At 38.4% G+C, this 27,556-nt stretch overlaps 1 protein-coding gene and 1 pseudogene across 3 annotated transcripts; one reads left to right on the top strand and one right to left on the bottom strand.

Annotated features, from left to right (window-relative positions):
• Positions 1-10: 10 nt before the first annotated feature.
• LOC147507107 (cytochrome P450 71AU50-like) lies at positions 11-27,499 on the bottom strand. Of its 2 annotated transcripts, XR_015217546.1 has the most exons (4): positions 26,555-27,499; positions 25,615-26,385; positions 24,219-24,378; positions 11-63 (listed from the first exon to the last, which is right to left on the bottom strand). XR_015217546.1 is itself a non-coding variant. In XM_086599839.1 (3 exons), the coding sequence occupies exons 1-3, from the start codon at positions 27,230-27,232 to the stop codon at positions 24,355-24,357; spliced, it is 1,473 nt and encodes a 490-aa protein (XP_086455965.1). In that variant the 5' UTR covers positions 27,233-27,499; the 3' UTR covers positions 24,161-24,354. The 2 variants fall into 2 exon arrangements, 1 of the variants encoding a protein (XP_086455965.1); XM_086599839.1 differs by lacking the exon at positions 11-63 and having other exon boundaries at positions 24,161-24,378.
• Positions 19,990-21,404, top strand: LOC147507108 ((S)-coclaurine N-methyltransferase-like; annotated as a pseudogene). The gene is made up of 5 exons (XR_015217490.1): positions 19,990-20,113; positions 20,234-20,342; positions 20,466-20,688; positions 20,772-20,871; positions 20,975-21,404. The product of XR_015217490.1 is annotated as a (S)-coclaurine N-methyltransferase-like (transcript).
• Positions 27,500-27,556: the final 57 nt, after the last annotated feature.

Genomic DNA, 27,556 nt, shown 5'->3' with positions numbered 1-27,556 from the left:
GAAGAATATGTTGAGAAGAAGAAGAATTTTTTTATTTTACTATGGAGAGGACTCCATGAACAACTTACAAGGTATATTCCATCTAAAATATAATATGATATCTATATTTAAAAAAAAAAAAAAAACTAACTATCAATACAATAAATGGAATGAGTGCTCTCTCCATTCCCTAAGTGCTCAAATTATTGCTCGACTTAATACATTTAGTGCTCCACTTGCCTTTCTCTCCCTTAATTAGTGCTCAAATAATGGAAAAACCAAATAAGTGATGGGCTCACATGCTTTGACCAATGGTGAGTCCATGTGAGCCCATGTGACTTTTATAACTTCACGTTTTTGCGTAGAGTTTGTCGCACTGATCGTTTTGATAATTTACGTGATGAATTCGGAGTCCAGAATCAGAATATATGATCGTCAGAAGTTCTACAACTTTTCTACACTGTTGTCTTGATTTGACTTGGAAATGATCGGTGTTGAGTACACGAGCTTTATGCTGGCCCTTTTGAGCTTCAAATGGGCTGAGAGAGTGAACTGAAGTTCAAACACTATTATGTACATCATTTTCATACTAAAACACAGGTTTTGCTATAATTTTGTTGTTAACTGTTGAAACATGTGAAAACATGGAAATACAATTAATTTATATTTATTAAATACATAATCAACCAATATGTAGTGTCTTTACGGGTATAAACACAGTTTTGGGTGCTTATCAATATCAAACCTATTTTTTATCGGTTTTTTTTTTGATCGGCTATTGGGTTGTGCGAACCATTGAACAACCCTATATATACCCACCCAAAGATATGCTTTGAGAATAGATAGTACATTTGATCGGCTATTGGGTAGTGCACTCTGATAAGCACCCAAAAGTGTATTATGAAACCCCATTGAGACATATAAATTAAGTTAATTATGTGTTTAATAATCATGAAATAAATATGTTTTCATACTTTTGCAGGTATTTGCAGTAAACATGAAAATATTGGTTAAACCCGCAATAAAGCCACGAGGAACGGCGATATATATGAATTCTCCCAAATCCATACGAAACATCAAACTTCCAAAGCTCCTACCTCTCGAACCGGGACTCGAATCGATAAAGAGAGTCAGGACAATCGAGGCGATGAACTCTAATGTAGGCTGGAAAAGTTGTAAACTGCCCAAAATACCGGACCGCCAATTTGGATCAACATGGGCCTACTATCGCGGGGGCCACAAGATTGGATGAGTCATCAATCATGGAGCATGTCAAGACAAAAATAATAAATTATTGGTGCAAAGTTGACACCTTGCATGTAATAAATTAGATTAGGTGTTAATAGTGAAAAAAAAGGCAAGGTGTCACTTTGTTTTAATGTGGTGGATAAAATGAATTAATGTGGTTTGATGATTCACGTGGGAGGAAATAAGATTTCTCTCAAATGGAGAAGAAATTAGACAAGGGGTAGGAGGACACTCCATTTACTCCCTTGACTTATTTTCCTCACATGACATTATTTTAGTTCCTTAGTGAAAAAAAATCATAAGTAAGTTTTTAGTTTATATAAGAAAAGCTTGTAATAGTTTTAATGGAGGAAACACTTGTTTTCTTCTAGAAAATAAATAGAAGTGAGTTTGATTGTTTAGCTTTCTCCTCTCTCTCTCTCTTTTGTTTTTTTTTTTTTTTTTATAAATCCTTGTCCCAAGGATCATGAGCTAACTTTCCTTTTGGGGAGTTAATCCAACTCATGTGAGGGTAAATCAATTTTTTGGTTTGGTAGGTTGTTAGGAAGAACAACTAGCTCTACACCCTATCCCAAAATGATAGTTGGTGTAGTGTCTAGTTAGGAATCAAAGCAATGAGCTTAGAGATAAGTCATTGTTTAGTTCTCCACTTGCTAGCATGTGTGAGCTCTTAAGTGAGCCATACATGCTAGGGATCAAATCTTTTCTTCCATTAGGGGCTTGTCTATGAGTCTAGGAAGGATCAAACAACCTTTTTCAAATCAACAACTAATGATAGTTTCACATGAGGAGGATTAACTCTCTACCTTTTCTTTCAAATCTCTATTTTGGTATTAAGTGCATGTTTTCAAACTTTAATGTCTTTCTTAATGTTTGTGTAGGAAGGAAAACCTAGCATTAATATTATAACCTTACTCCTTAGTTCCCTTTATTGTAACATCCAATTTGTAGTTGTTCTAAACTTTAGGTTAGTTCGAATCCTTATTCCAACTCTACGAAACGAAGATCGTGAGTAAGGAACCTTGAGTGCTTTTGCATCAATTTAGAGAGTTCAAACCTCTAAGTAGTAGTAAACAAGCATATATCAAATGGCGCCGCTGCTGTTCTAAAGCCATAGAACTTGTGCTACAGATCGGAAGTTGCATCAAGGGGGAACCCCCATTCTCTTCCTTCCTTTCCTTTTCGTTCGTTTACGTTTTTTTGTTCAAATTCGTATTTTTACCTCGCAATAGACCTGTAAAGCTCACGAATTTTTCGTTCCACTTCCGGTACCAAAAAGTTAGGGTGGGAAACATCACTGCAGCGATTATAAAGTCTTTGTAAAAATTTGAAATCATTCTGGATTAACCGACACGACACGTCGCGGCGTCGATTATATTGTCGAGTCAGCGAGCCTAAATATCCGCCCTCGTACCTGAAAAATTCGATAATCCTTTGGGATTAATCGGCGTGGACTAATTGAAACGTTTGTTTTAGTTCAAAGGCGAAAAAGCGGGGAAGCTCTGGGTTCCAAATTTTCAATATTATTGTAATTTTTTATGTTTTTTTTCTGTATGTATGTCATGTATATAGTATTAGGAAAAATTTATGGATTATTATTTACGTATTAGCCTAGAATTATGCATGAATCATGTGAATACGTCTGTGAATATATATATGCGGTTAACTGGTCATGAATTACATATTAATGTATATACACATACAAATGGAACTGTTTTGCATGGTTATCTATATATCTATATCTAAGTCACATGTTTAGCATATATATTACCGAATGAGTGATTATTTGCATGTTAGCATCTATAACTTAGGAGTTATACATAGTAATTAGGATGTGTTTTGGTATTTTGGTCATAACTTTGGCTACGGTTCTCTGAATCACGCATGTGAGCTCAATTCGGAAAGATCTCGACAGCGCGCACGCTGTCTCCACCGAGCATAGCATTTTCGAGGTCAAAATCAACTGTTTTCCCCTCCAAAATCATCATTTTAGAAAATGGTGTTGTTTAATAAGTCGATTTTGTTAAGAAAGAGGAGAACATTCCAACGAGGGTTAAAATCTGAGTTGGGTAAGTTGTTTCTAAACCCTACGGGGTAAAACTGCTCTCTATATGACATTCGCAATCTCAATGGGTATTGTCGAAATCGAATTATTATGCAATACAAGAGTTGTATTTTAGTTTATGTATAATACCTTGCATGTTTAGTTTTGTCGTATTTATCTGCGTATGTATACTATCTATGCATGCTAATGTATTTCGATCACGTATATGAGTGATTCAAATTTGCACATTCTTGTTGATATCGTTTACGTAATATCGATTTACAAATTAAGCGTATATATCATTATCTTGATGTATATTTGCCCCGTATGCGTATGGAAGTATTTATTGATGACACAAGCTTGCCTATTAAGTATAGCTATCATTATGAGTAGAGTATCTTCACATGCTACTGCACCTAGTATTGTCTGAGTAGATCGTATTTGCATGTTTGTAGTTTAACCCTTGCATAAATCTTAAAAAATAAAAATAAAAAATAATAATAATAATAATAATAAATAAATTAATAAATTAAATTAAATTAAATTAAAATTAATACCGCCTTTGCATAAAATTTAATTCCATAAATCTTAATCATATTCCAATGGTGTCTAGAAAACTTGAAAGATTGAGGTTATTTAATTAGAACCGTGCTTTAGCACGGGAAAAGCCTCCCTCATATCTCTCTTTGTGACTGGGGCATTTGGTTTATGCACACGTATTCCTAGCTTCAACCGCTTCGTTAGCGGCGGCTTAGGCATATGTTGTTAAACTATAATGCTTAAGATAATAATAAAATTCGAGTCCTACTAAATTCCTTACGTAAGTTAGATCTAATTTTATGTTTGCATGAGATTAAGGTCCGGTTCCACTAAAGAAATTGAACATACCTATCGTCGGAAAAATACGATAAGCAATTCGTAAGTTCTCACCTAAAAATTGTTCTTCTACGCTAATTACCTTCATCACAATCCTTCCTTAAATGCCATCAACTTCTCGTCATTATGGCCGACGATCCTCCACTGAGAAGCCCTCTCGGACTTCTATCTTGCATTACGGGAAGGACCTTCTTCCTGCATCAAACTTGAGGACATTGTCGGTGATTTTCGTATCCCACCAAACGTTTTCAGTTTGTTACCTATATATATCATGGTTTGGAGCACGAAAAACCTTACAATCATCTTCGTCGACTTCAACAAGTGGCAAACAACATTTCACCATCCAAAGGTCTCTAAGGAACAACTCTTGCTTCGATGTTTCCATTCACTTTAGCGGAAAAAGCGTCAATCTGGCTAGCAGGACAACAGCCACAGTCCATAGACACATGGAATAAACTAGTTCAAGCTTTTATGCTTCAATTTTACACTCGAAGAAAACAACCGAAAATGCTTGAAAAATTCAATTCTTTTCGTCAAAATCCTCATGAATCCTTTACGTAAGCATGGAGTCATTTCTTCGATCTTACGTTAGAATGTCCTCATCACCAACCTGGACAAAGTCTGTCCTTGTTCGTTCATTCTTTAATGGTCTTTCGATCATCAAAAAGAAACTCTTGATATAATGAACGGCGGTTGCTTCATGGACAAAGGAGCTCTGAAACTTATACTTTTCTTGAAAAACAAACGAAAAAAAGTACACACTTTGGGGTAACACGAGTCGTCTCGGTCATCAAAGGACAATGTTACAAAGGCCACATCTATTTTTGAGGTAAAACCCGATCCCCAAATAAAAATTTGATAGAATCCCTAACTAAAAAGTAGATGCCCTTTGCGGTTCAAGTAAACGATCAACTACCAAAACCGGTCATGAACGTTGACACCGCTCCTTGTGTCCTTTGTCTTAGTCCTGACCATCCTGATGCATATTGTCCCTTGTTATATGCTTCCCCTACTCAACAATCGGAGGAGGCATATGCATTCAACATTCCCAATGCACCATGGAGACAACATCCAATTTAAGCGGCCAAAATAACCAACAAATGGGGGCTCCTCCGGGTTTAAGCTAATCCACTTGTTCGACCTACCAACAATTTTATTCCATACCGCCAAGGAAATAATCAACAATACCAACAAGGTCAATTTCAAAATAATTCCAATGCTAATTATCAAATCAACCGCTGACTTGTGTTCCAAATTAATCCCTAGATCCCAACTATAATCAACAACTTCGGAATAATCGTGAACTACTACCCGCTTTGCCTGACCTGCGCAAACCCATTTCGATAGGACAAAGCGAGACTTTCTTAGCTTACATGAACCAACGGTCTCAAATTTTAACGGCTATCCAACAATCACTTCAACAATTGGGCAAGAAAAAGAGTCGAAAAGCGCGTGTTTCTGCATGGCAAGCAGTTCCAAACCCTAAACCAGCAAACCACACCTTTGAACTCACCAATGCCCTGGTACAAGCACCCCCAACCAAGGTGAGGTGGATGCAATCATTACTCTACGATCTGGAAAAACTGTAGACAATCAAGTCATTATGCGGATGATCAACCCTAAGGAAAAAGAGGGTTCCACGGAATCTATTTCTAATAATGAACCTACGGAAGATTCTCCCGATTCAACAAAGTCAACACCTCCTCGAATGTAGGAAACAAGCAAGTAGACCCTTTGCCAAATTCATACCTAAGGCACCGTTTCTGCCGCAGCGCAAAGAATAAACGATGAGAATTTTGCTGAAATTTGAGAGACTTTTCAAAATTTAACAATCAACTTACCTTTTTCTCGATGCCTTAAAACTATTACCAAAACATGCAAAATTTCGAAGATATGTGCACCACAAAAAGGAGAACTAATGTTCCTCAACAAAGCGTTCCTCACTGAACGGTTTCCTCCATCACCGAACCACAATGGTATAGTAAAATATAAGGACCCTGGTAGACCAACGGTTCCATGCACTTTAGGTGACAAATACACGGCTACTGCACTACTAGACCTAGGAGCTAGTATGAACTTACTTCCATATTATTTATTTAAACAACTAGGTCTTCATGAGCTCAAACCTACCACTATGACTCTACAGTTAGCCGATCGTTCCATAAAGTATCCAAAAGGAATTGTGGAAAACGTCCTTGTAAAAGTTCAAGATTTCTTCTATCCTGTAGACTTTGTTATTTTGGATACAGAAGTTGCATGTGATTCCATTCCTATCATTTTAGGACGTCCGTTCCTCGCCACTGCTAATGCTCTTATTAACTGTAGAGATGGTTCCCCGACCATGTCCTTCGGAAATATTTCGGTCGAGGTGAATGTGTTCAAGTTGATGAAACAACTTCTAGAGCCTGACATTGATGGTGAGGTCAACAGGGTTGACAGCATTCCGCAAGAGTATTTCACAAACTCTTTTCCTGAAGATGAAGTGTACCAATTTCTTTCCTTTAGCGAATCCGAGTTTGAGGACGATGATTATACACAAGAAGTAAATGAGTTATTAGAGTCAGTACCATTATTTGACCCTACAACAGTGATGTCAAGTAACTTTGATGATCATCAATCTGTTTACTACATGCATGATGACCTTCCTAAAGAATCTTTAATACCCACTCCGCCCACCCCTGAATTAAAACCTCTTCCTTTGGAATTAAAATACGTACAGCTTGATGCCGATGGTCGTCACCCAGTTATTATTTCTTCACAATTGACTGACGATCAGGAAGCTCGTTTAATTAATGTCATTCAACAACATCGTTCTGCTATTGGATGGTCCCTCGATGACATTAAAGGCATTGAACCTAATGTGTGCACCCATCGCATACACCTGGAAGAAAATGCTAAGACGTCGCGTGAACCACAGCGTCGCCTAAACCCTACCATGAAAGATGTGGTCTGAGAGGAAGTGTTAAAATTATTAGATGCGGGTATTATTTACCCTATCTCTGATAGTGTTTGGGTGAGTCCCGTACGTAGTTCCAAAGAAATCTAGCATTACGGTTGTCTTGAACCGATAAAGATGAATGCATTTCGCCAGATCCCGAAGAAAATGGCTTAATATGCATTGACTATCGCAAACTTAATGCCGCCACTTGTAAGGATCACTTTCCACTTCCACTCATCGATCGGATGCTCGAACGCGTTTAGCCGGTCATGCCTATTACTGCTTTCTTGATGGTTATTCGTGTTATTTTCGGATAGTCATAGACCTGGCGATCAAGAAAAGACAACGCTCACCATCCATTTGGTACATTTGCATATAGGCGAATGCCTTTTCGGCCTTTGCAATGCACCGGACTTTCAACGCTGCATGCTTCATATTTTCAGTGATATGGTTGAACGGTTTATGGAAGTATTCATGGATCTTCTCAATTTATGGAGATTTTTCGATAGCCGTCTATCAAATCTTGAAAAAGTCTTTACACGTTGTGAAGAGAAAACCTTATTCTTAATTGGGAAAAATGTCATTTCATGGTTACTAAAGAAATAGTTTTAGGACACATCGTTTCAAAGGGCCGAATCGAAGTCGACAAAGCTAAGATAGAAAAAATTGCTTCACTTCCTATACCAAAAACAGTTCGAGACATTCGCATTCTTAGGACACGCAGGTTTCTATAGGAGATTTATTCAAGATTTCTCAAAGGTTGCTAGACCTTTAACCAATCTCCCCGCTTAAAGATGCCGCTTTTGATTTCAGTTTAGTTTGCAAACAAGCCTTTGAGATATTAAAACCGCGATTAACTACCGCCCCCATAATTCAACCACCGATTGGTCTAAACCTTTTGAATTAATGTGTGACGCGGCTTATGCTATAGGAGCTGTACTAGGGCAACGCCGAAGATAAGCCGGTTGTCATTTACTATCGCGAGTAAAACCCTTAATGAAGCTCAACGTAACTATACCACCACCGAGAAAGAGTTTCGCCGTTGTATATCGCGTTAGATAAGTTTCGTCCTTACCTAGTGGGTTCTCCAACTATTGTCTACACTGACCATGCGGCACCGTTATCTATTAGCGAAAAAAGATGAAAACAAAGGTTGATCCGATGGATTCTCCTTTTGCAAGAGTTTTCTCAAATTAGAGATAAAAAGGTAGCGAAAATGTGGTTGCGCACCATTTATCAAGACTTGTCGATTGATGTTGATAATCGATATCGAACCTATCACGTGATTCATTTCGGATGAACACTTGTATTCTATTTTTGTCCCCTTGGTACGCAGACATAGTAAATTACTTAGTTACCAAGGAAGTCCCTTTATCTTGGTCTCAGAATGACCGGAAAAGTTCTTATCCAACGTGGAAATTTTATTTACGGGATGATCCCTACCTTTTCAAATATTGTTCCGACCAACTAATCCGCCGTTGCATTCCCGACCGGAACACAACGATGTATTATCCTTCGCCATGAACAATCTTGTGGTGGTCATTTTAGTGGTAAGAAAACTGCGCCAAAGTTCTACAATGTGGTTTTATTGGCCAACACCGTTTAGAGATGCACATGAGCATTGCAAAGCATGCAATCGCCGCCGCCAGCCGATTAGGTCGCGATTACTCAACGCAATATGATGCCCTTAAATCCCATTCTAATTGTGGAAATCTTTGATGTATGGGGCATCGACTTCATGGGTCCATTTCCAAATTCTCATGGCTTCCTATACATACTTGTAGCAGTTGACTATGTGTCAAAATGGATTGAGGCATTGGCATGTCGCGGTTAACGATCATAAAACGGTCGTTTTATTAAGTAAAAGAAAATATTTTCTCTCGATTTGGTGTTCCAAAAGCTATAATTAGTGACGGGGAAAACATTTATGCAATAAAATTTTTGAATCATTAGTAAAGAAATATGGAGTCACGCACAAAGTGGCAACTCCGTATCATCCTCAAACCAAAGGTCAAGTAGAAGTCTCTAATCGAGAAATCAAATCCATTTTGGAAAAACTGTCAATCCATCTAGGAAAGATCGGTCTCTACGATTATCCGATGCCTTGTGGGCATACGAGACGACTTTTAAGACACCTATAGGGATGTCTCCGTGACGCCTCATTTTTTGGAAAACCCGCCATCTGCCGGTTGAACTTGAGCACCGTGCTCTATGGGCCATCAAAGCCTCAATTATAACACTAACGTGGCGGCTTAAAGAGAAAATTGCGGTTAAATGAGCTTGAGAAAATTCGGAGTGATGCCTATGATCTCTCGAAATCCTATAAAGCCAACATGAAAAGAGTGCATGACAAGCACATATTGAGAAAATAGTTCAAAGTCGGTCAAAAAGTTTTGATGTACAACTCAAGATTACATATTTTTCCAGGAAAATTAAAAACTTCGATGGTCCGGGTCCTTTCATCGTCTCTCTGTCACCCCTTATGGGGCTATCTCTCGAAAACGTAAATGATGGTAGCGAATTTCAAGTAAATGGCCAGCGCCTTAAACATTATCATGAGTTGCGCTCTCCAGATGTCGAAGAGACTCTTCTCAATGATCCAGTCTACACAGGCTAAAAGATTCATTTGGTGTACTTCTTTCCATGTATTTAAACAGAAAAGTATGCCATTAGGGTAACCGGCCCTCTTCTATTTTCTTTTCTAAAAAATCCCTAGAGTGTGTGGTTGCAAAGCAAACCATTGTCCACAAAAACTCTACTTCAGAACCGAGTATAAATGTCTTCCGATAATCGAAAGCAAACGCGTGCCTCCCGGAAAACAATGGGTACCAAAATTTCAACTCCTTCTTTCTCCTCCCTTTTCTATTCTCTTCCTCGCGAACTCCAACTCATCATTTGGTCCAAATCTCACCCATCTCGAATAGGTAATGGTCGTAGTACTTTTGCTCGAAAGCGGCGGCGAAAAAAGGATGGGATGGTGTATGAACTGTCAAACTCCTTTCTCGTCTGTGTCTTGATCTTTTATCCGAGATGAGCGGTATAAGGTATATTATTGTCCGACACCACCGGCCAGGATAAACTTCGTCGTCGTCCCCGCTGCTCCCACAGGTTGGGATTCGCCTTGAGGATCGACGTTAAAAGACTCACATTCGCCTTGAGGATCGGACGTTAAAAGACTCACATTCGCCTTGAGGATCGGCGTAAAAGACTCAACATGTATATACTCGTTTTTTATTAGCACCCAAAGATGGTGCCTAAAGAGAGTCGCGGATATGCACCATCGACATTTCCTAGTTCGACGCAGGCAATGGATTCCACCGTGCCAACCCCGATCGATTTTCTATGTACTGCTTTTTGGCGGTTTGAGGCTATACCATATGTACTAAGGGTAATATTATTATTAGACCATTGCATTATGGTCAGGATGGTACTGATCTTGAACCCTAGGCCCCAAAACATAAAGGTTAAGCCACGGTCACGGGTGGATTGGGTTAAGCCTTTCGCCGACATGAAAGTTGCCTGAGTTAAGCTGTTGTGATGTGTTGTGTTATTTGGACTTCCGGTTTGTTGACACGTTCTTCTCGACTTGTACATTTGTATATAAAAGTGTAAATAAATAAAAACCAAAGATTGTTATAAAAAAAAAAAAATGTTTGAATGTGATTTTTTCATATTCTAGTGGATGACATTTTTAATGCCGATCGTTTTGATATCTCATCCGTTCAATTTGAAGTTGAAACGAATCGAATTTCCACGTTTGAAATTTCGGAACATTTCGGGACATAAGGGGAATTTATGTTATTCATTTGGGCTTGGGCCAAAATTTTGACCCGACCCAAAAATAAAAAATCCGGGTACAAAGCCCACGCGCGAGGCACCCACACGTCAACCCCTCTCATTTCTTCTTCCACAAAAATCGGATCTTGGTCCCCTCCACACATCACTCGCGCTCGCGACTTTCCAGCAGTGTATTCGACCCGCGCACGCAGGCCAAAGTCCACCAAACTCAACCCCCTTCCTCCAACACCATCTCCTCCACCTCCTCTTGCTATTTGCACCCTCAAAATATCCTACACCGCTTATGGCAAGCACGAAGGCTTAATTACAGTTGAGAGGAATTTCGCAAATCTCTACAATTCCGGGATGTTTCACCCATTTTTCGATGAAGAGATTGCTAGTAGAGAGTGGGAATATCTATTGCATCGAATTCCAGCTCAGTACTCTGAAGATTTAGTGTTGAAATTTTACAACAATGGAGGTTTCCGGGGTGATGAATTTTGGATTACGGCGGATTATTTCTCATAATAATTTCTAGTGATAAAAAAATTATATATCGGTTGATTTCTCATAATTTTGTATTTCTAGACGATTTGAATGAGAAATTATTTATGTTATGCACGTGGTGTACTTCCTCATATATTCCTTGATGCATGGGCCTACTCTCAAAGCCCAACGGCCTGATCCAAACGGTCAGATGCCCAACGGTCAGAAATCTCCTTATAAATACAACTCTCCTTTTCCAATTTCACTCAACCCCTTTCTCTCATTCTTCACAAATTCTTCTTCACAAATCCTCAATTTCTTGAACATAATGAATCAAATAGAGTGATGGAAAAAGGAGCAACGCGAATGGGCTATCACATTAATCGTGATAACAGTGTTTATCATTATTTTCTTGTCACTCATGCATAACATGATCCAGAACATCTAGATCTATGTAACCGTCTCTTTTTCTGATTTTCATTTTGTATATTAGTATGGTGTGTTAAATAATTCTCGCACATTTGTACGGGTTACATATTAAATGGAGAAGTTCCGTATTAAATATTTGTGTATATTAGTTTTTTTTTCCTCTCTTAAAATATATATATAATAATAATAATAATAATAATAATAATAATAATAATAATAAAAATAAAAATTAATAATAATAAAAAAATAAAAAAATAATAATAAGTAAATAAATAAACAAACCATAACAAAGAAAGGCCATCCAAAACTCACCAAAATAATTAATGGATACACATGGTGTTCAGAGAAAATCACGCACGCTACAAGGTACACATAACACTTGTCACACATGCAGCTCGATTATTCTATCCATATTCTATTACTGAGTTATGATCATCATTTCTGAAATTACGTGTAAGTCTAACTACCCTGTGAAACTTTCCTCCGTATTTTCTAACATTAAACCATCTCATTAATTGTATTTGGATATCTGACATGACAAAGACTTACTTGTGGATCCACTATGATGTTTGTTTCATAATCACATGGGTCATTAACTACACTTGGACTCCATGATTGGTATAGACTCATAGATTGGCTATAAATCTCTTCTTTTTCAGCCATTCTTATTCAAACAATTTTCACTATCCTTCCCTCAGTAATGGCTCAACCAAGAAAAATAACGGCAGAGAAAGACTACCTGAAAACTTTCGAAGAGGGCCGGTTTTCTCCTTATTTTGACACCGAAATCATACGTCGCGGATGGACGCCTCTTCTATATCATTCAAGAAATTGGTTATTCCCGAATTGGTTTTGATGTTCTACCAATTTAAATGGATATGAAGATGGAAAATTCTACTTCAATGCCTATGGACAACGATTGAATTGAATAAGGAAATTATCTCCCACATACTTCAAATCCCAATAAATACCCAGAGTCCCTTTTTCAAGAGTCATCATTTGATTCCAAGAAAAACTTTTATCATGAAAGCTACAGATATCTCATGGCGACGCCGAAAATACACATCACATTGTTCTTCAACGCTCTTTGAAATAGAATCAACGTGTTGTGCTCCACTGGTTAGGACATAATGTGGTAGGTACATCACACCAATCAGAAGTCACAAAGCCTCAACCTCACCTACTTTGGATTTTGCAAACTCAAAGAGATGACTTTTGTCTAATCCAACACCTCTGGAATGTAATCACCAAGAAAACAAGAAGGTCGTACACCCCTACCCACTTTTTAGTAACGCTAGATTATGATGCGTTGGGGTTATCCAATAATTTCTCCAGAGACACCCCTTCAAAGAGCATATATAAAGGTACTCCAAACAGACTACTCCGTTGGTTTTGGACCCCCGATACTCTGATAGATGAGCAGAACAACCCAAGCTCAAATTCTGACCATTTATTTGATGAAAATGCCATGCTGAATATTATTAATCCCATGGAAGGCATTAAACTTCTTCATCAGGGTTTGAGGGAACTACACGCTCGTCAGAATATCATCATCACAACTCTTCAGGATTTCCAAGATCGTCAAGCAACGATGATGTTGAGCAGGAGGAGATCTTGGAAAATCATTCTCAATCCTTGCAAAATCACGCCTCTCCTAATGGAAAATCAAACTCACTCTCTCTCACCAAGGGGACATTCAGATGCAAATTCGGCCAACAAATAGAAGACCTAAACAGTCTGGTGAAAAATATGCATCTCCAAGATCAATATAAGAATCCATGATATTACTAAGTCAATTAGTATATAATCATATATGTTATTACGTTTTTCCGTCATACTATGTATTTTGTCTTATCTTGTTGTCTTCTTTTGTATGCAATGCTTAGTAGGATTGTCATCATTTCCGTTGTGACTAATATAATTTTAACATGTGCTACAGGAGGGTCTATTTTCTTACATACTCATTTTTCCATACAGTTGCCGGTATCGTTACCCATTTCTTTACTTCATCCACCATGGCATCTTCATCAAACATTGCATCTTCATCATCCATGGTACATCCCAAACTCATTCCTGAGCAATCCTTTCAGTCTATGATGGATTTCAATGCCTATGGCCATCTATTCCATGATTACATCACAAACATTGGGTGGTCTTCCCTAATTCTTCAACCTGACCAAACTTATTCTCCGAGTTTGGCTGCATACTTTTATGCTAATATAGAAGACACACCAGCATTCAACCATGCGCATGGTTTCTACTTAGACGGGTTCACAATCCGAGTTGGTGACACACCTCATATCTTTTATGAACAACAACTTGCCTTAACTTTGGACCTTCCATACCACGAACCTGCTGCATCTTGGTAGTACATCTATCATAATTCTTACCGTTCCTTTCAGTGGCAAGCGTTTCACGACTCTTATGGTGATGGTCTTGAGATCAAACGAGAAGGAGATGGCCATGTGCCATGGCTCAACATCACCATTCCATTAGCAAGCATGACCATGAACATGGGGATCGCAATGTTATTTGTACTCCCGAAGCATTATGGGAGATTGGCATTTTTCTACCGCCAATGAGGGCCGCTTTTGGTCCGTATTCAGGCACTAGCTCAAGGTCATGCATTATTTAACATTTTAGGTTGTGTTGTCTCCAACCCGAAACGAGCTCGCGACTTTTCGTGATCGATATACTTTTACCACCACCGCTTGCGAATCATGAAGACACATTTCCCACGGTTTGCGGCTACTTTTCATGATCGGGTTAAGGTGGATTCCATGTGCCCAAAGAAACGTAATCATTCGCTCATTGAGGTTTCATTAATGGAAGCGGCCCCACTTCGATACCGAGGCATGTTCGATGTTACCCAAAGGACGAAAAAGATGAAGACCAATTTGAGGGAATCCGAGACAAAGAATGGGCAGAAAATTGGCGGACTATTATCTATTATACGATGCTAAGGAAATGCATTTCCTTAAAGAGGGCGCCGAGACCTTCACATCCTATTTGGATGGTAAACTTGAGTTTGCCATTGTACATATATCTAGCTAAACCTTATGTTTGGTGTGCTATTGTTTTTCATGTTTTGTATGCTATGTTTTTTATTTCGTGTGCTATGTTTAGTGTGCTATTGAACATTTTCTTGTTCTTTCAATAATATATTATGATCTTCAACCTCTCTCTTCCAAAGAATCTAGCCCTAATTTTGCTCACTGGTTCCCGTGTACTTTCTCTCTTTAATTATTGATACTTCGAGGACTAAGCATCATTCTTTGGGGTGCTTTTAAACCCAGAGCAAAAATTAGGCATCTTGTAGCCTATATATAGTTTTATTTTCATATTAATAATTGTACTTAGTGACAAAGTCTTGTATCCTTTTCAATGATGAAAATTGTCTAGAAATCTCACATTAGTATCCTAATTAGGATTTGTTTTAAGAAACTTTAGATAATAATGATGCAATAGTTTATACATCTTTTCATGAATATTCATGTACCGAGTATCATCGATTGTACATAGCAAAGAAGTTTCGAACCAACGGTTAGTTACTTAAATTATAAATCCCGTGAGAATCTAACCAAAAAGCCTTGACATGAGTGATTTGTGTGTGATGACACGAGAGGAGTAGTTTTTCCGATTAGAGGAAATCACGATCTACTTACTTGATCACCATCCAACCCTAGCAAAGAGAATTTAGGCCTTCTTTGGATCGACATAGCTAAAAATTCTTACATTTACAAATATTGCTAGTGACTCCATCTGAACCTTTCATCAAACCTTTCACTTTCACCACAAAAATTCCTTACCCATCTATTAAACCAAATAAAAGAACCTACCTAAGTGATGAGTATGAGAAATAGGATGAAATGTGGAAGAATAAAGAGAAAGACTTGTCCTAAATATAAGTCAGGTTACTTGCTTCAAGAAAGAAAAATAGAATCATGTTCTTTGGCCATATATATATATATATATATATATATATATATATATATATATATATATATATATATATATATATATATAAATCATCGATCCGTGAGGGCCTTTAAGAACAAGGTTGGAAAAACTCGCCAGAAGGAAAGGAAACAAGGATTTCTCTAGTGTAAATATATGAAGACCCTATTCTCTCATATATACTCATAAATTTCAATTATCCATTTCCATTTTCTTGTACACTACCACCTAAGCCCCACAATACCTAATAAAGACCTTTAGCTCAATTAGGAGTAGGGTGGTGTGATAATAAGTAGTAGACGTGATTGATCGACATCGCCCTCCTCCTCACCGCTATTGAGATGTAAAAAAACGTGTGCCCACCGCATTAATCGGAGATAACAAAACCCGAGTGGAAAATTTTTGAGTGAATATGTGTTTCAACACATACCTGTGAGAACCCATTTAGGTATGCTCTCCAAAGGATCCAGAAACAACCCTGCTAGTACATTTCAATGAAAAGTTCACTGCACGAATAATCATATGTTGATGTTTTAATTATTGAATACATATTAACTTGAGTTTCAAAGAAATTAATCCTCGTTCCCTGCTAAGGAGATGTATTGATATCCGAGATTAATTTAGGAAACGAAGTTTCTATCATCGAAGTCGCCAGAGTATAAAAAAGAAGTTTATGAGTATCTTTTCTCGAAACTCTCACGAGGTTATAACTCGGCCCACTAGGGAATTCCTAGTGGTTTAAGGCCTTGTTGCATATGGTCAATGCAACCGCACTCTCTGTAAACGAGAATTAGTTTAGGACTACACATTTTTGGCCACTTATCTATTTTAATGTCTCTTATTTTGCTTGGGACAAGCAAAGTCTTTGTTTGGGGTAGTGTGATAAGCACCCAAAAAGTGTATTATGAAACCCCATTGAGACATATAAATTTGGTTAATTATGTGTTTAATAATCATGAAATAAATATGTTTTCATACTTTTGCGGTATTTGCAGAAACATGGAAATATTGGTTAAACCTCGCAATAAAGCACGCGAACGCATATATATGAATTCTCCCAAATCCACGTAAGCATCAAAACTTCCAAAGCTCCTACCTCTCGAACCCGGGGACTCGAATGCGATAAGAGAGCTGCTCGTGACAATCGAGGCGATGAACTCTACGATAGGCGGAAAGTTGTAAAACCCCCCAAAATACCGGACCCCCCATCGGATCATTATGGGCCTACTATACGGGGCACAAGATTGGATGAGTCATCAATCATGGAGCATGTCAAGACAAAAATAATAAATTATTGGTGCAAAGTTGACACCTTGCATGTAATAAATTAGATTAGGTGTTAATAGTGAAAAAAAGGCAAGGTGTCACTTTGTTTTAATGTGGTGGATAAAAATGAATTAATGTGGTTTGATGATTCACGTGGGAGGAAATGAGATTTCTCTCAAATGGAGAAGAAATTAGACAAGGGCGGGGGACACTCCATTTACTCCCTTGACTTATTTTCCTCACATGACATTATTTTAGTTCCTTAGTGAAAAAAATCATAAGTAAGTTTTTAGTTTATATAAGAAAAGCTTGTAATAGTTTTAATGGAGGAAACACTTGTTTTCTTCTAGAAAATAAATAGAAGTGAGTTTGATTGTTTAGCTTTCTCCTCTCTCTCTCTCTTTTGTTTTTTTTAGTTTATAAATCCTTGTCCCAAGGATCATGAGCTAACTTTCCTTTTGGGGAGTTAATCCAACTCATGTGAGGGTAAATCAATTTTTTTTGGTTTGGTAGGTTGTTAGGAAGAACAACTAGCTCTACACCCTATCCCAAAATGATAGTTGGTGTAGTGTCTAGTTAGGAATCAAAGCAATGAGCTTAGAGATAAGTCATTGTTTAGTTCCACTTGCTAGCATGTGTGAGCTCTTAAGTGAGCCATACATGCTAGGGATCAAATCTTTTATTCCATTAGGGGCTTGTCTATGAGTCTAGGAAGGATCAAACAACCTTTTTCAAATCAACAACTAATGATAGTTTCACATGAGGAGGATTAACTCTCTACCTTTTCTTTCAAATCTCTATTTTGGTATTAAGTGCATGTTTTCAAACTTTAATGTCTTTCTTAATGTTTGTGTAGGAAGGAAAACCTAGCATTAATATTTTAACCTTACTCCTTAGTTCCCTTTATTGTAACATCCAATTTGTAGTTGTTCTAAACTTTAGGTTAGTTCGAATCCTTATTCCAACTCTACGAAACGAAGATCGTGAGTAAGGAACCTTGAGTGCTTTTGCATCAATTTAGAGAGTTCAAACCTCTAAGTAGTAGTAAACAAGCATATATCACACTCCCTATCTCTACACCTGGAAAAAACTGTTTTTTGAGAATAGAGAGTACATTTTTGTGTCCAATGGTCCAAACCATAATACGCCACTTCAATTGGCGCCAAATGAATCAAATTTTTTTTGGTGGGGACACAGCCCATTTGACTTTAATTCAACTGACGTCAAATGAATCAAGGTTTTTTTGGTGGGGATAGTCTATTTGACTCCAATTCAACCGGCGCCCAAATGAATCAAGGATTTTTTTTTTGCACCACGGTCAAGTAACGAAACTTGAATTCAGGTTTTAGGATAAATCTCCCTACGCATTAAACGTTTCCATAAAATATCCTCCAAATCGGACAAACCCATGAAACACCCCTATTTTTAGAAAAACATCATGAAGACGGAAATACCCCCCGTAATATCTTGTTCTTTCCTCTCTTTTCAACATGAGAAAAAAAATAGACGAAAGTGGTAGATCTGACATGAAAGGTTGTAGATCCGGTTTTTTAACATTTTGAAAATGATATCATTTGGAAAAAACGTCCGACAGTGATTTCGAGATGCAAAATTTCTTATCTCAAAAAAATAAAACAGACTTCCAAATTTGTGTGAAAAAGCAATTATGCATTGCAAAATCCCTTTGCAGAAAAATCATGTGTAAAATAAATTTTCATAGAAAAATAGTATGTAAAAATAAGCATAGTGAAATTAATATGAATAAACAAATTTACATAGTGATTGGATTTGCAGAAAAATCACTATGAAAAAATAAATTTGCATAGTAAACTTTTATGCAAAAACAAATTTATTTATTGACGGGAACTCATTTTTTCATAATAGAATAAGAGAAATTGAATAGAAAAATTAAAAATCACTACGTGAAAATAAATTTTCATAGAAAAATCATTGTTTTAAAATTCACTATATAAAAATAAACTCGCATAGAAAAATCATTATGTAAAATTAAATTTGCATAATGGAGAATTGCTATGCAAAAAAAATTTACATAGTAACGGGAACCTTATTTGTTCAAAATAGAAGAAGAGGAAAATCAAGTATAATAAATGCAAAACCACTGATGATTAATTAACAACAATTGAGGGAGTAATAAATTCTTCATTGTACAATCTTATTTCTTCACCATGAAACTTTGTTTCTTCACAGTTGAACATGATTTTTTCATCGTTGAACCTTATTTCTTCATTGTCGAACCTTATTCTTTCAATTTTCATGGCGAATCGTGTTACTGAAGCTAAATCAACGTTATTTTTGGTTGAAATGGCGATGAATTTGACACTTTATCCTAAAGGGTAAAAAATGAAGCAAAAAAATCCAGGAAATAAAAACAGATCGTAATTTTCTCTCCAACTTAAAAGACGGGGAGGTTATTTAATGAGATATATAAAAACAGGGAGGTTATGTGGCATGGGGCCGATGGGGTTATACATAACCATATTAGAACCAAGATCTGAGGCTAGGGCAGAGAACGGGTCGGATATGGCTATATCCGAATCCGAACTCGAACCCGAATAAAACCTAAATTTAATATCCGAACCCAATCTGAACCGAATTGGATAACACAAGAAATTCAAAAAAAAAACCCCCAAAAATTATATCCGAACCCAAATCCGAACCTGATCGAATAAATAAACGGATATGAAAATGCACCCGAACCCAATATATTCGGCAATTGGGTCAGGTCGGGTCGGATTCGGGTCTACCCGAACAGATTTCCTGCCCTAGCATAGGCCCATTTCTTGAATTTGAATGTTTACCAATAGTGCCAAATCAAGTGGCGTAAAATGTACCTCATAACCACTCTTTATATATGGGGGTAACATGCAGATAGAGAGTTATTTCCGCCGGTTCTCACTCCACTTTTGTATTGGGAATACAATGCCATTCGACTCAGCCTTAGTACATTAACTTTTAAAGAAGTTGTTAACTTGGGCTTCTTCCCTATGACGACATTAAACAGCTTATAAGGATTGAATTGGCAAAACGTCTTCAGTGGGGTTATAAATATACTTGTGAAGAACAAGTAGCTGAAGTCCTCAAGTTGGTTCTCTGTAAGTCTCCATCACATCCGTCATAAATTAACATTAGTTATAAAGATGATTAAGAGACCTAAACCATAACGCAGGCCTAATACTCTTTAAGTCACTCTTCATTTTATGTCTCAACTGCAGCACTGCAGCATATGAAAATTGCAAATGAGGTTGAAACTTTGGATTCTCAACTATATGAGCCGCCTATGTCTTTCCTCAAGATCATATTCGGAAGCACTATTAAAGGAAGGTGTGTTCATCATTTCTCTATTATTGAGAATGTGGATTCTGATCCTTTGAGATTCCTTCTACTATTACTATTTAGTTCTGTTTATGAACTTATTAGTACTGAATTATATACAATTTCATCTAGTTGTTGCTACTTCCAGGATGATTCAATGACATTAGATGATGCTGAAATTGCAATGTTGGACTTGTATTGTGAGAGAGCTCAAATTAAATGGTAATAGTGTTATGGATCTTGGGTGTGGACAAGGAGCTATTACTCTATTTGTTGCTCAGAAATACAAACAATATCAGGTTAAAGCAATTACTAATTCCATCTCGCAGAAAGAGTACATTTACGAGCAATGCAGGTAAGCCTAATACACATAACTTTTCAACTTATTAAGATTGTTGTAGCTCATCAAGATATTTGAACACCGAGTCTGTTTTTTAGGGCTCGTAACTTGGTGAAAGTTGAGGTCGTCTTGGCTGACATAACAACTTGCGAAACAGATGATACTTCCGATCAAATACTCGCTATAGGATTATTTGAGGTGTTTATAACAAGAATGTCTTAAGAGTTGAATAACTGAAATTGAGTGATTATGGGTTATGAAGTAAGCTTATATGATCTTTATCTTTTTGCTTATTTATTAGCACATGCAGAACTACAAACTCTTACTTAAAAAGATCTCAAAGTGGATGGCAGAAGACGGGATTCTATTTGTCAATCATGTATGCCACAAGACTTTAGCTTACCAGTATAAGGTACATTACCAAGACATATGTATCTCAATATGCTCATATTATAATTGTGCCTAAATCAAGACTTGTTTTTTGGTGTCCACTGTCTTCGCCATACGTAGAATGGCTAACATGTAAGATTAACCATGACTGTGATTAAATTTTTTGTTGTCTAGTACTAAGACAAGGTACGTTAGAGTTATGACTATGACTTGTTACATTATCAGAGTTCAAATATAATAATTTATCAGAGTTCTTCCAATTTGGGCATCCACCATAGTGATCGTCTTCTCATTTGCTCATATGTCCACCTTCTTCGTTTCATAGACAAACATCTCAGTTCCAACTTTGAAATCCTACCCGGCTATGTCCCTATATTCGCTGTTATAAATGCTCTCAGATTTTGCCCTTGGAGGAGTACTACTCCAAGAAGAACATCCGATTGCTTATGAGAGTCGGAAACTGAACGACACAGAACGTCGTTACACTTCACAGGAGAAGGAGCTTCTCGCCATTATACACTGTCTTCGTGTTTGGCGACACTATGTAACGTATTTTGATCACCAGTCTTGGTCAAGACTGATAACTCTGCTGCCAGTCACTTCATGACTCAGAAAACCCTATCTCCAAAGCAAGCCCGATGGCAAGAATACTTGGATGAATATCACCTAGTGCTAGAGTACAATCCAGGCTGAATCAACAATGTTGCAGATGCTCTCAGCCGCAAAGCAGAATTTATGGCCATACAAGCTGATCACCAAAGTTCAGCCTCTTCTGTCAACAATGATCTCATCTGTCGCATAAAGGAAGGGCTCATCAAGGATCCTCAAGCCCAAATACTCTTTGATATAGTAAAAAGTGGTAAGACCTGTCGTTTCTGGATGACGGAGGACTTATTGTACACCACAGGGACTCGCCTCTATGTCCCCAACAATGGTGGTCTGCGCAAAGATCTCATCAAGGAGTGCCATGATACTCTATGGGCCGGCCATCCTGGTTGGCACCATACCTTGGCACTTATGGAACGTGGTTACTTCTGGCCCAAGATGAACAACACCGTCCAGGATTATGTTTGCACATGCCTGATATGCAAGCAGGACAAAGTGGAGAGACACAGACCGATTGGCCTCTTACAACCTCTACCTATACGTACTCGTCCTTGGGAGAGTGTATCTATGGATTACATCACCGGCCTTCCAGTGGTGGACAACTATGGTACCATCTTAGTTGTCATTGACAGGTTTTCCAAGTATGTCACATTCATGCCAGCATCTAAGAACTGTACCGCTGAAGAGACAAAACAGCTATTTATCAAACACATTGTCAAGTACTGGGGTGTACCAAACAACATTGTCAGTGACAGAGATGGCATATTCATTCACAGGAAAGCTCTGGACCGAACTGTTCAAGCTTCTAGGTTCTCAGCCCACTTTATCCACTAGCAACCACCCTCAGAGTGATGGTAAGACAGAAAGATTCAACTCCATGCTAGAAGAGTATTTACGCCACTTCATTGGTACCAACAAGTCAGCATGGGTACAACTACTCGATGTGGCACAGTTCTGCTTCAACCTCCAAAAGAGCTCAGCCACCAACAAGAGCCCTTTTGAACTCATCACAGGACAACAACCACTAGCACCTCACATGGTTGTTAGCGGCTACAAAGGTGCTAGCGCTAGAGCCTTCCAACTTGCCAAGGAGTGGCAAACCAATGCAGATCTTGCCAAAGCCTATTTGGAGAAAGTCGCACACAGAATGAAGAAGTTTGCTGATCAGAACCGTCGCCCAGATCCCTTTCAAGTAGGTGACGAAGTCCTCCTTAAGACAGATCAAATCTGCCACTTCAACAGAGTTGACAGAGCTCACAAGGGACTTTTACAACGCTATGTCGGACCAGTCACCATTCTGGACCGTATTGGCCAAGTCTCCTACAAGTTTCAACTCCCACATTGGCTCAACAAAATGCACCAAGTCTTTCATGACAGCTGTTTGAAGAAGTACCATGCAGACAAGGGTGATCCAGGCAGAAGCATCACCACCAGAAGATTCAAGCTTGCCACCATCAAGCCAGACAGAAAAGTCGAGGAGATTATAGCCGACAAAACAATCACCCACCCCAGCATCAGGAGATCAGCCGTAGTTAGAGTATCTTGTCAAGTGGAAAGATTTGCCACTTTCAGAAGCCAGTTGGGAACCAGCTTCCACTCTCACCTCATTCAAGCAGAAGGTTGAAGAGTTCCAAGACAACAACGCGACCTAGGACGTCTGCACATTAAGTGGGGGAGAGTGTAACGGATGCACAATTGTAATAGTCATGTAATGAGTAGATATGTGTCAACTATATGTCAAAACTAGAGTCTAAACTATTCCAAACGACATTAGGAAGATATATGCCATTTTGGAGGTTTAAACCTTGTCACATGCTCCCAAATTAATTTCCATCTTTTAGTACGTTTCGAGACACCCCAAATAAAGTGGTTGAACGTACAAATCGGAGCATCGAGCTAGGAGTCATGCCTGGTTGAAGTTTCAACCTGGTTCAATGTTCCCTTTTGATTGTATGGGAAAAATAGTTTTGACATATATGTAGGGGAATAGCAAGCTTCCTCTACAACTAAGACTGTTGTCTTCGCTTGCCACAATTGTACTGTTGATTACTCGAATGAAAGTTATTTAATGCCTTCTTATGAACTGTTGCCTTCTTATGAACTGCTTATTTACTGCTTCCGCTCACTACGCACAATTGTGATCTGATTACTGTTTACTCAAACACCACTAGTTCGCGCTGCTCACTCAAATAACAGGCTTACTTGGGACAAGTTCCGACCAAGTGCCGCACGGCACGCACTGCTTCCGAGAGTGTCCGTGACATAAAGGCACTGAGCTAGTCCTTTTTAACACCAAGGGTCAAGGGAACTTGAGCCAGATGGAACTGTTGAAAGTTTATTTACAGGTTTACAGCTTGTGCATTGGTAAATTGTTTAACAGAACTCGGCTTGTAAGTTGGCTGTAACTTGTAAGTTTTGATATTGACCGAAATTTTGATCAGTTTGGGTTTGAGCTAGATTTTGTAAGATGGAGGAAAGATACAACAACAACTGAACAAGTACTCTGTATATATATCTAAAGCTGAAGAACTTTAACATTCATACAGTACCATATACCTGTAGTCTAGGCTACTTATCAAGAATATATAACAGAACATTTTCATAGTTGAGACAATATTTTGCCCAAGTAACTGTAGATTGACGAAATCCCATCCCTTTATTTAAAAAAGAACTCTTAAATACTTTTTACGTGCAGCCGATGAGTAGGAACTGTTGGAATCTTCATGTGTATTTCAAATACTTGTGTGTTGTTTAGTCCCACATTGATGAGCCACCACTAGCAAGTGAGGTATTTGAGGTGAACCTCTAACATAAGGGCGTGCCCTTAGGGTACAAAGGCTTTTGTGTTAGGAGGGAGGACTCACCCAAAGCCACATTGACGCGCGCTGCCTACCGCCCACCGGAAAGCCGAAATGCCGTGGACGCGTGGGCTTGGGCTTGGGCTGTTTGACTGACTAGTGGGTAGTGGAACCGAATTAAAGAGGTGTCCTTCTCCATCTATGATTCAGTCATGCCTCTATATAAACACATCTATGTTCATTAGAGGGCATTAATTACAGAGAGATAGAACTCGTGTGCTGCTGCTGCCTCGATATCGACTGAGACAGAAGTCGTGCATGCTGCCACTATAGAACCAAATAAAGTTGTTGTTGAAGTCGTCGTATACACCCTACACGAAAACGGATAAGTCTTTATTGCTTCTTCTTCTCTTCTTCTGTCCGCCGCCGAGAGAGAGTTATATTGTTGTTCTAGAGGGTAGTCTATTCTAGTGCAAAGTTAGGCTGGCATTAACCATTGAATCCTCGTGAGGAAGAGACGCCACTGCCGCCTTTACGCACCATTGGAAGGGGCTTAAATCTTTCCTTAAGGACGACTAATCCGCGCCTTTGTTATTACCGTTATTCTCGTCCTTGTCTTCTATTGTTTTCTTTTATCCGCATACAACAGAACAACAAGCGGTGGATTGGCCCTTGGCATTACTATGCCATAGCTCTCCTTCATGTCAATATCCTTAGGTGACATTCCATGTGGAGGACGCAGAGATAGAACTTCGTGTCTTCTTTCTTTGCCTCGATATCGACCGGGAGAAGTAAGTCGCGCATCTTTGCCACTATAGAACCAAATAAAATGAAGTTGTTGAAGTCGTGCTACACCCTTCTCTTACCTACACGAAACAGATAAGTCTTTATTGCTTCAATCTTCTTCTTCTTCCTTCCGGCCGAGAGAGAGTTATATTGTTTGTTCTAGAGGGTAGTCTATTCTAGTGCAAAGTTAGGCTAGCTGTTAACCATTGAATCCTGTGAGGAAGAAGACGCCATCGCCTTTTTCGCACCATTGGAAGGGGCGAAATCTTTCCTTAAGGACAGCCTAATCCGCGCCTTGGTTATTACCTGTTATTCTGTCCTTGTCTTCTATTGTTTTCTTTTATCTGCATACAACAGGAACAACAAGCAGTGGATTGGCCCTTGGCATTACTATGCCATAGCTCTCCTTCATGTCAATATCCTTAGGTGACATTCCATGTGGAACTGTGGAAGCTCCAAATCGAAGCAATGCACCAACTGAGCAAGTACAAGTTGAACTGCTTTTAGACCCACTTCGACCTGATCCGAATGTTATAAGTTGGATATCACTTCCTCGATCATCTATATCGGTGTTGATGAACCTCTCTGGGTAGAATTCTTCTGCATCAGACCACATATTCGGATCTCGTCCAATTGCGTATGCATTTATAATGATCTGCGACTTCTTTGGTATGTGGAATCCTTTTATTGAGATATCTTCTTTGGATTCACGTGGGAGTAGTGGTGTAATGGGATGAAGCCTCATGACTTCCTTCACAACAATGTTGAGGTAAGCCAATTTCTCCAAATCAGTCTCTTCGACCGTACGATCCAACCCAACTACATTAACCAGCTCATCTTGAACCTTCTCCATTATGTGTGGATGCCGTAGGAGTTCTGTTAAGGCCCATTCAATTATTGTAGCTGATGTATCCATTGCAGCGCCCAGCATGTCCACTATTATTGCTTTGATGTTGGTCCTATCAAGCTTCACTTCATATCCATCATCGGATTTCATCAAGGACAACAGTATAGCAATGAAGTCCTTGTGATGCTCTTGCTCGCCAGTAGTACCTTGTTCATGTGCATCAATGATCTTCTCTAAGAAGTTGTCCATGGTTTTGGTAGCGTCCTTCATGCGGCGTGTCAATCCCTAAACACAATATATTGCAATTAGCATTTGGAAACAGAGAATCATCACAAGAAAGAAAGTAAACCCGCACATACCAATTATGGTAGTGATCGATGGGAGGAATCTATCAAAACTTGTACTTGTAACTTATTATGCGAATAACAAAACTTTGCTACTAATAAAATAGTACCTGAAGATCAAAGGCCCTCATAAATGGGATAAAATCAGCTATGTTGGTAGCTCCAAGCAACAACAATGCCTCTTGCATACATGGTCTGAAGTCGAACCTTTCTTTGTATACACTACCAAATATCATTCCATAACTAATTTTTTCAAACACGGTTCGCACTTCGGTAATAATATTCACAACTTCACGACCCTCAGCTGCTCCTACTCTCGTTATGAAATTCCTTACCTCCTCTTTTCTCAAAGGCCTAAAAGATGCAATCTTTGAGATACTAAGAAGATGTATGGTGCATAATTTGCGTAGACTACGCCAGTAAGGTCCATATTCAGAAAAAGTCACTCCTCGGCTTCCATATGATATGTATTCTGAAGCTAGAATCTTCGGTCTACTTGCAAAGTTTATCTCATGTGTTTTGAGGAACATCTCAGCCGCTTCACTCGTTGAGACAACCACCGTCGGGATAACTCCTAGTCTTAACTGCATAATAGGACCATATTTTTGTGACAATTTGTTAAGAGAGTGATGAGGAAGATCGCCCAACAAATGAAGGTGACCGATAATTGGTAGTCCTAGGGGACCTGGGGGCAATTGGCCTGCATTATTTTTGTGTTTTGATTGCATAAAGTATAAGATGTAGCTGAAAGACCAGAAACCTACAAGGATCACTAACAAGAACAACATAGAAACCCAAGGAATCGAAACATTGGCAAAAATCCTACAACTTCCATTTACCAGATAACTATGTAGTTTTTCTTAATGTAGACGATCTTAAGAACCAAGATTTCACTTTACATATATATCTCTTGCGTGAGATGTTTAGCTATATGATCCTTAACATTTGTTTATGAATTTTAACATGATTTGGCTCCTTCGTGCAAGACAAATAGATTAAGACCCGTTTGAAAGTGTTGTTTCCTTTATACAGTTTTTTAGACTTACGTCCCCATCAACTTATACAAAATTAGACTTCCGTCCTCAATTCTTTATTTATTATACTTACGTCCC

Source organism: Coptis chinensis, chromosome 3 (assembly GCF_015680905.1).
Source record: "Coptis chinensis isolate HL-2020 chromosome 3, ASM1568090v1, whole genome shotgun sequence".
NCBI classification, from domain to species: domain Eukaryota; kingdom Viridiplantae; phylum Streptophyta; class Magnoliopsida; order Ranunculales; family Ranunculaceae; genus Coptis; species Coptis chinensis.
Note: the sequence above shows the minus strand (reverse complement) of the source record. Positions and strands in the feature narration are given on the sequence as shown.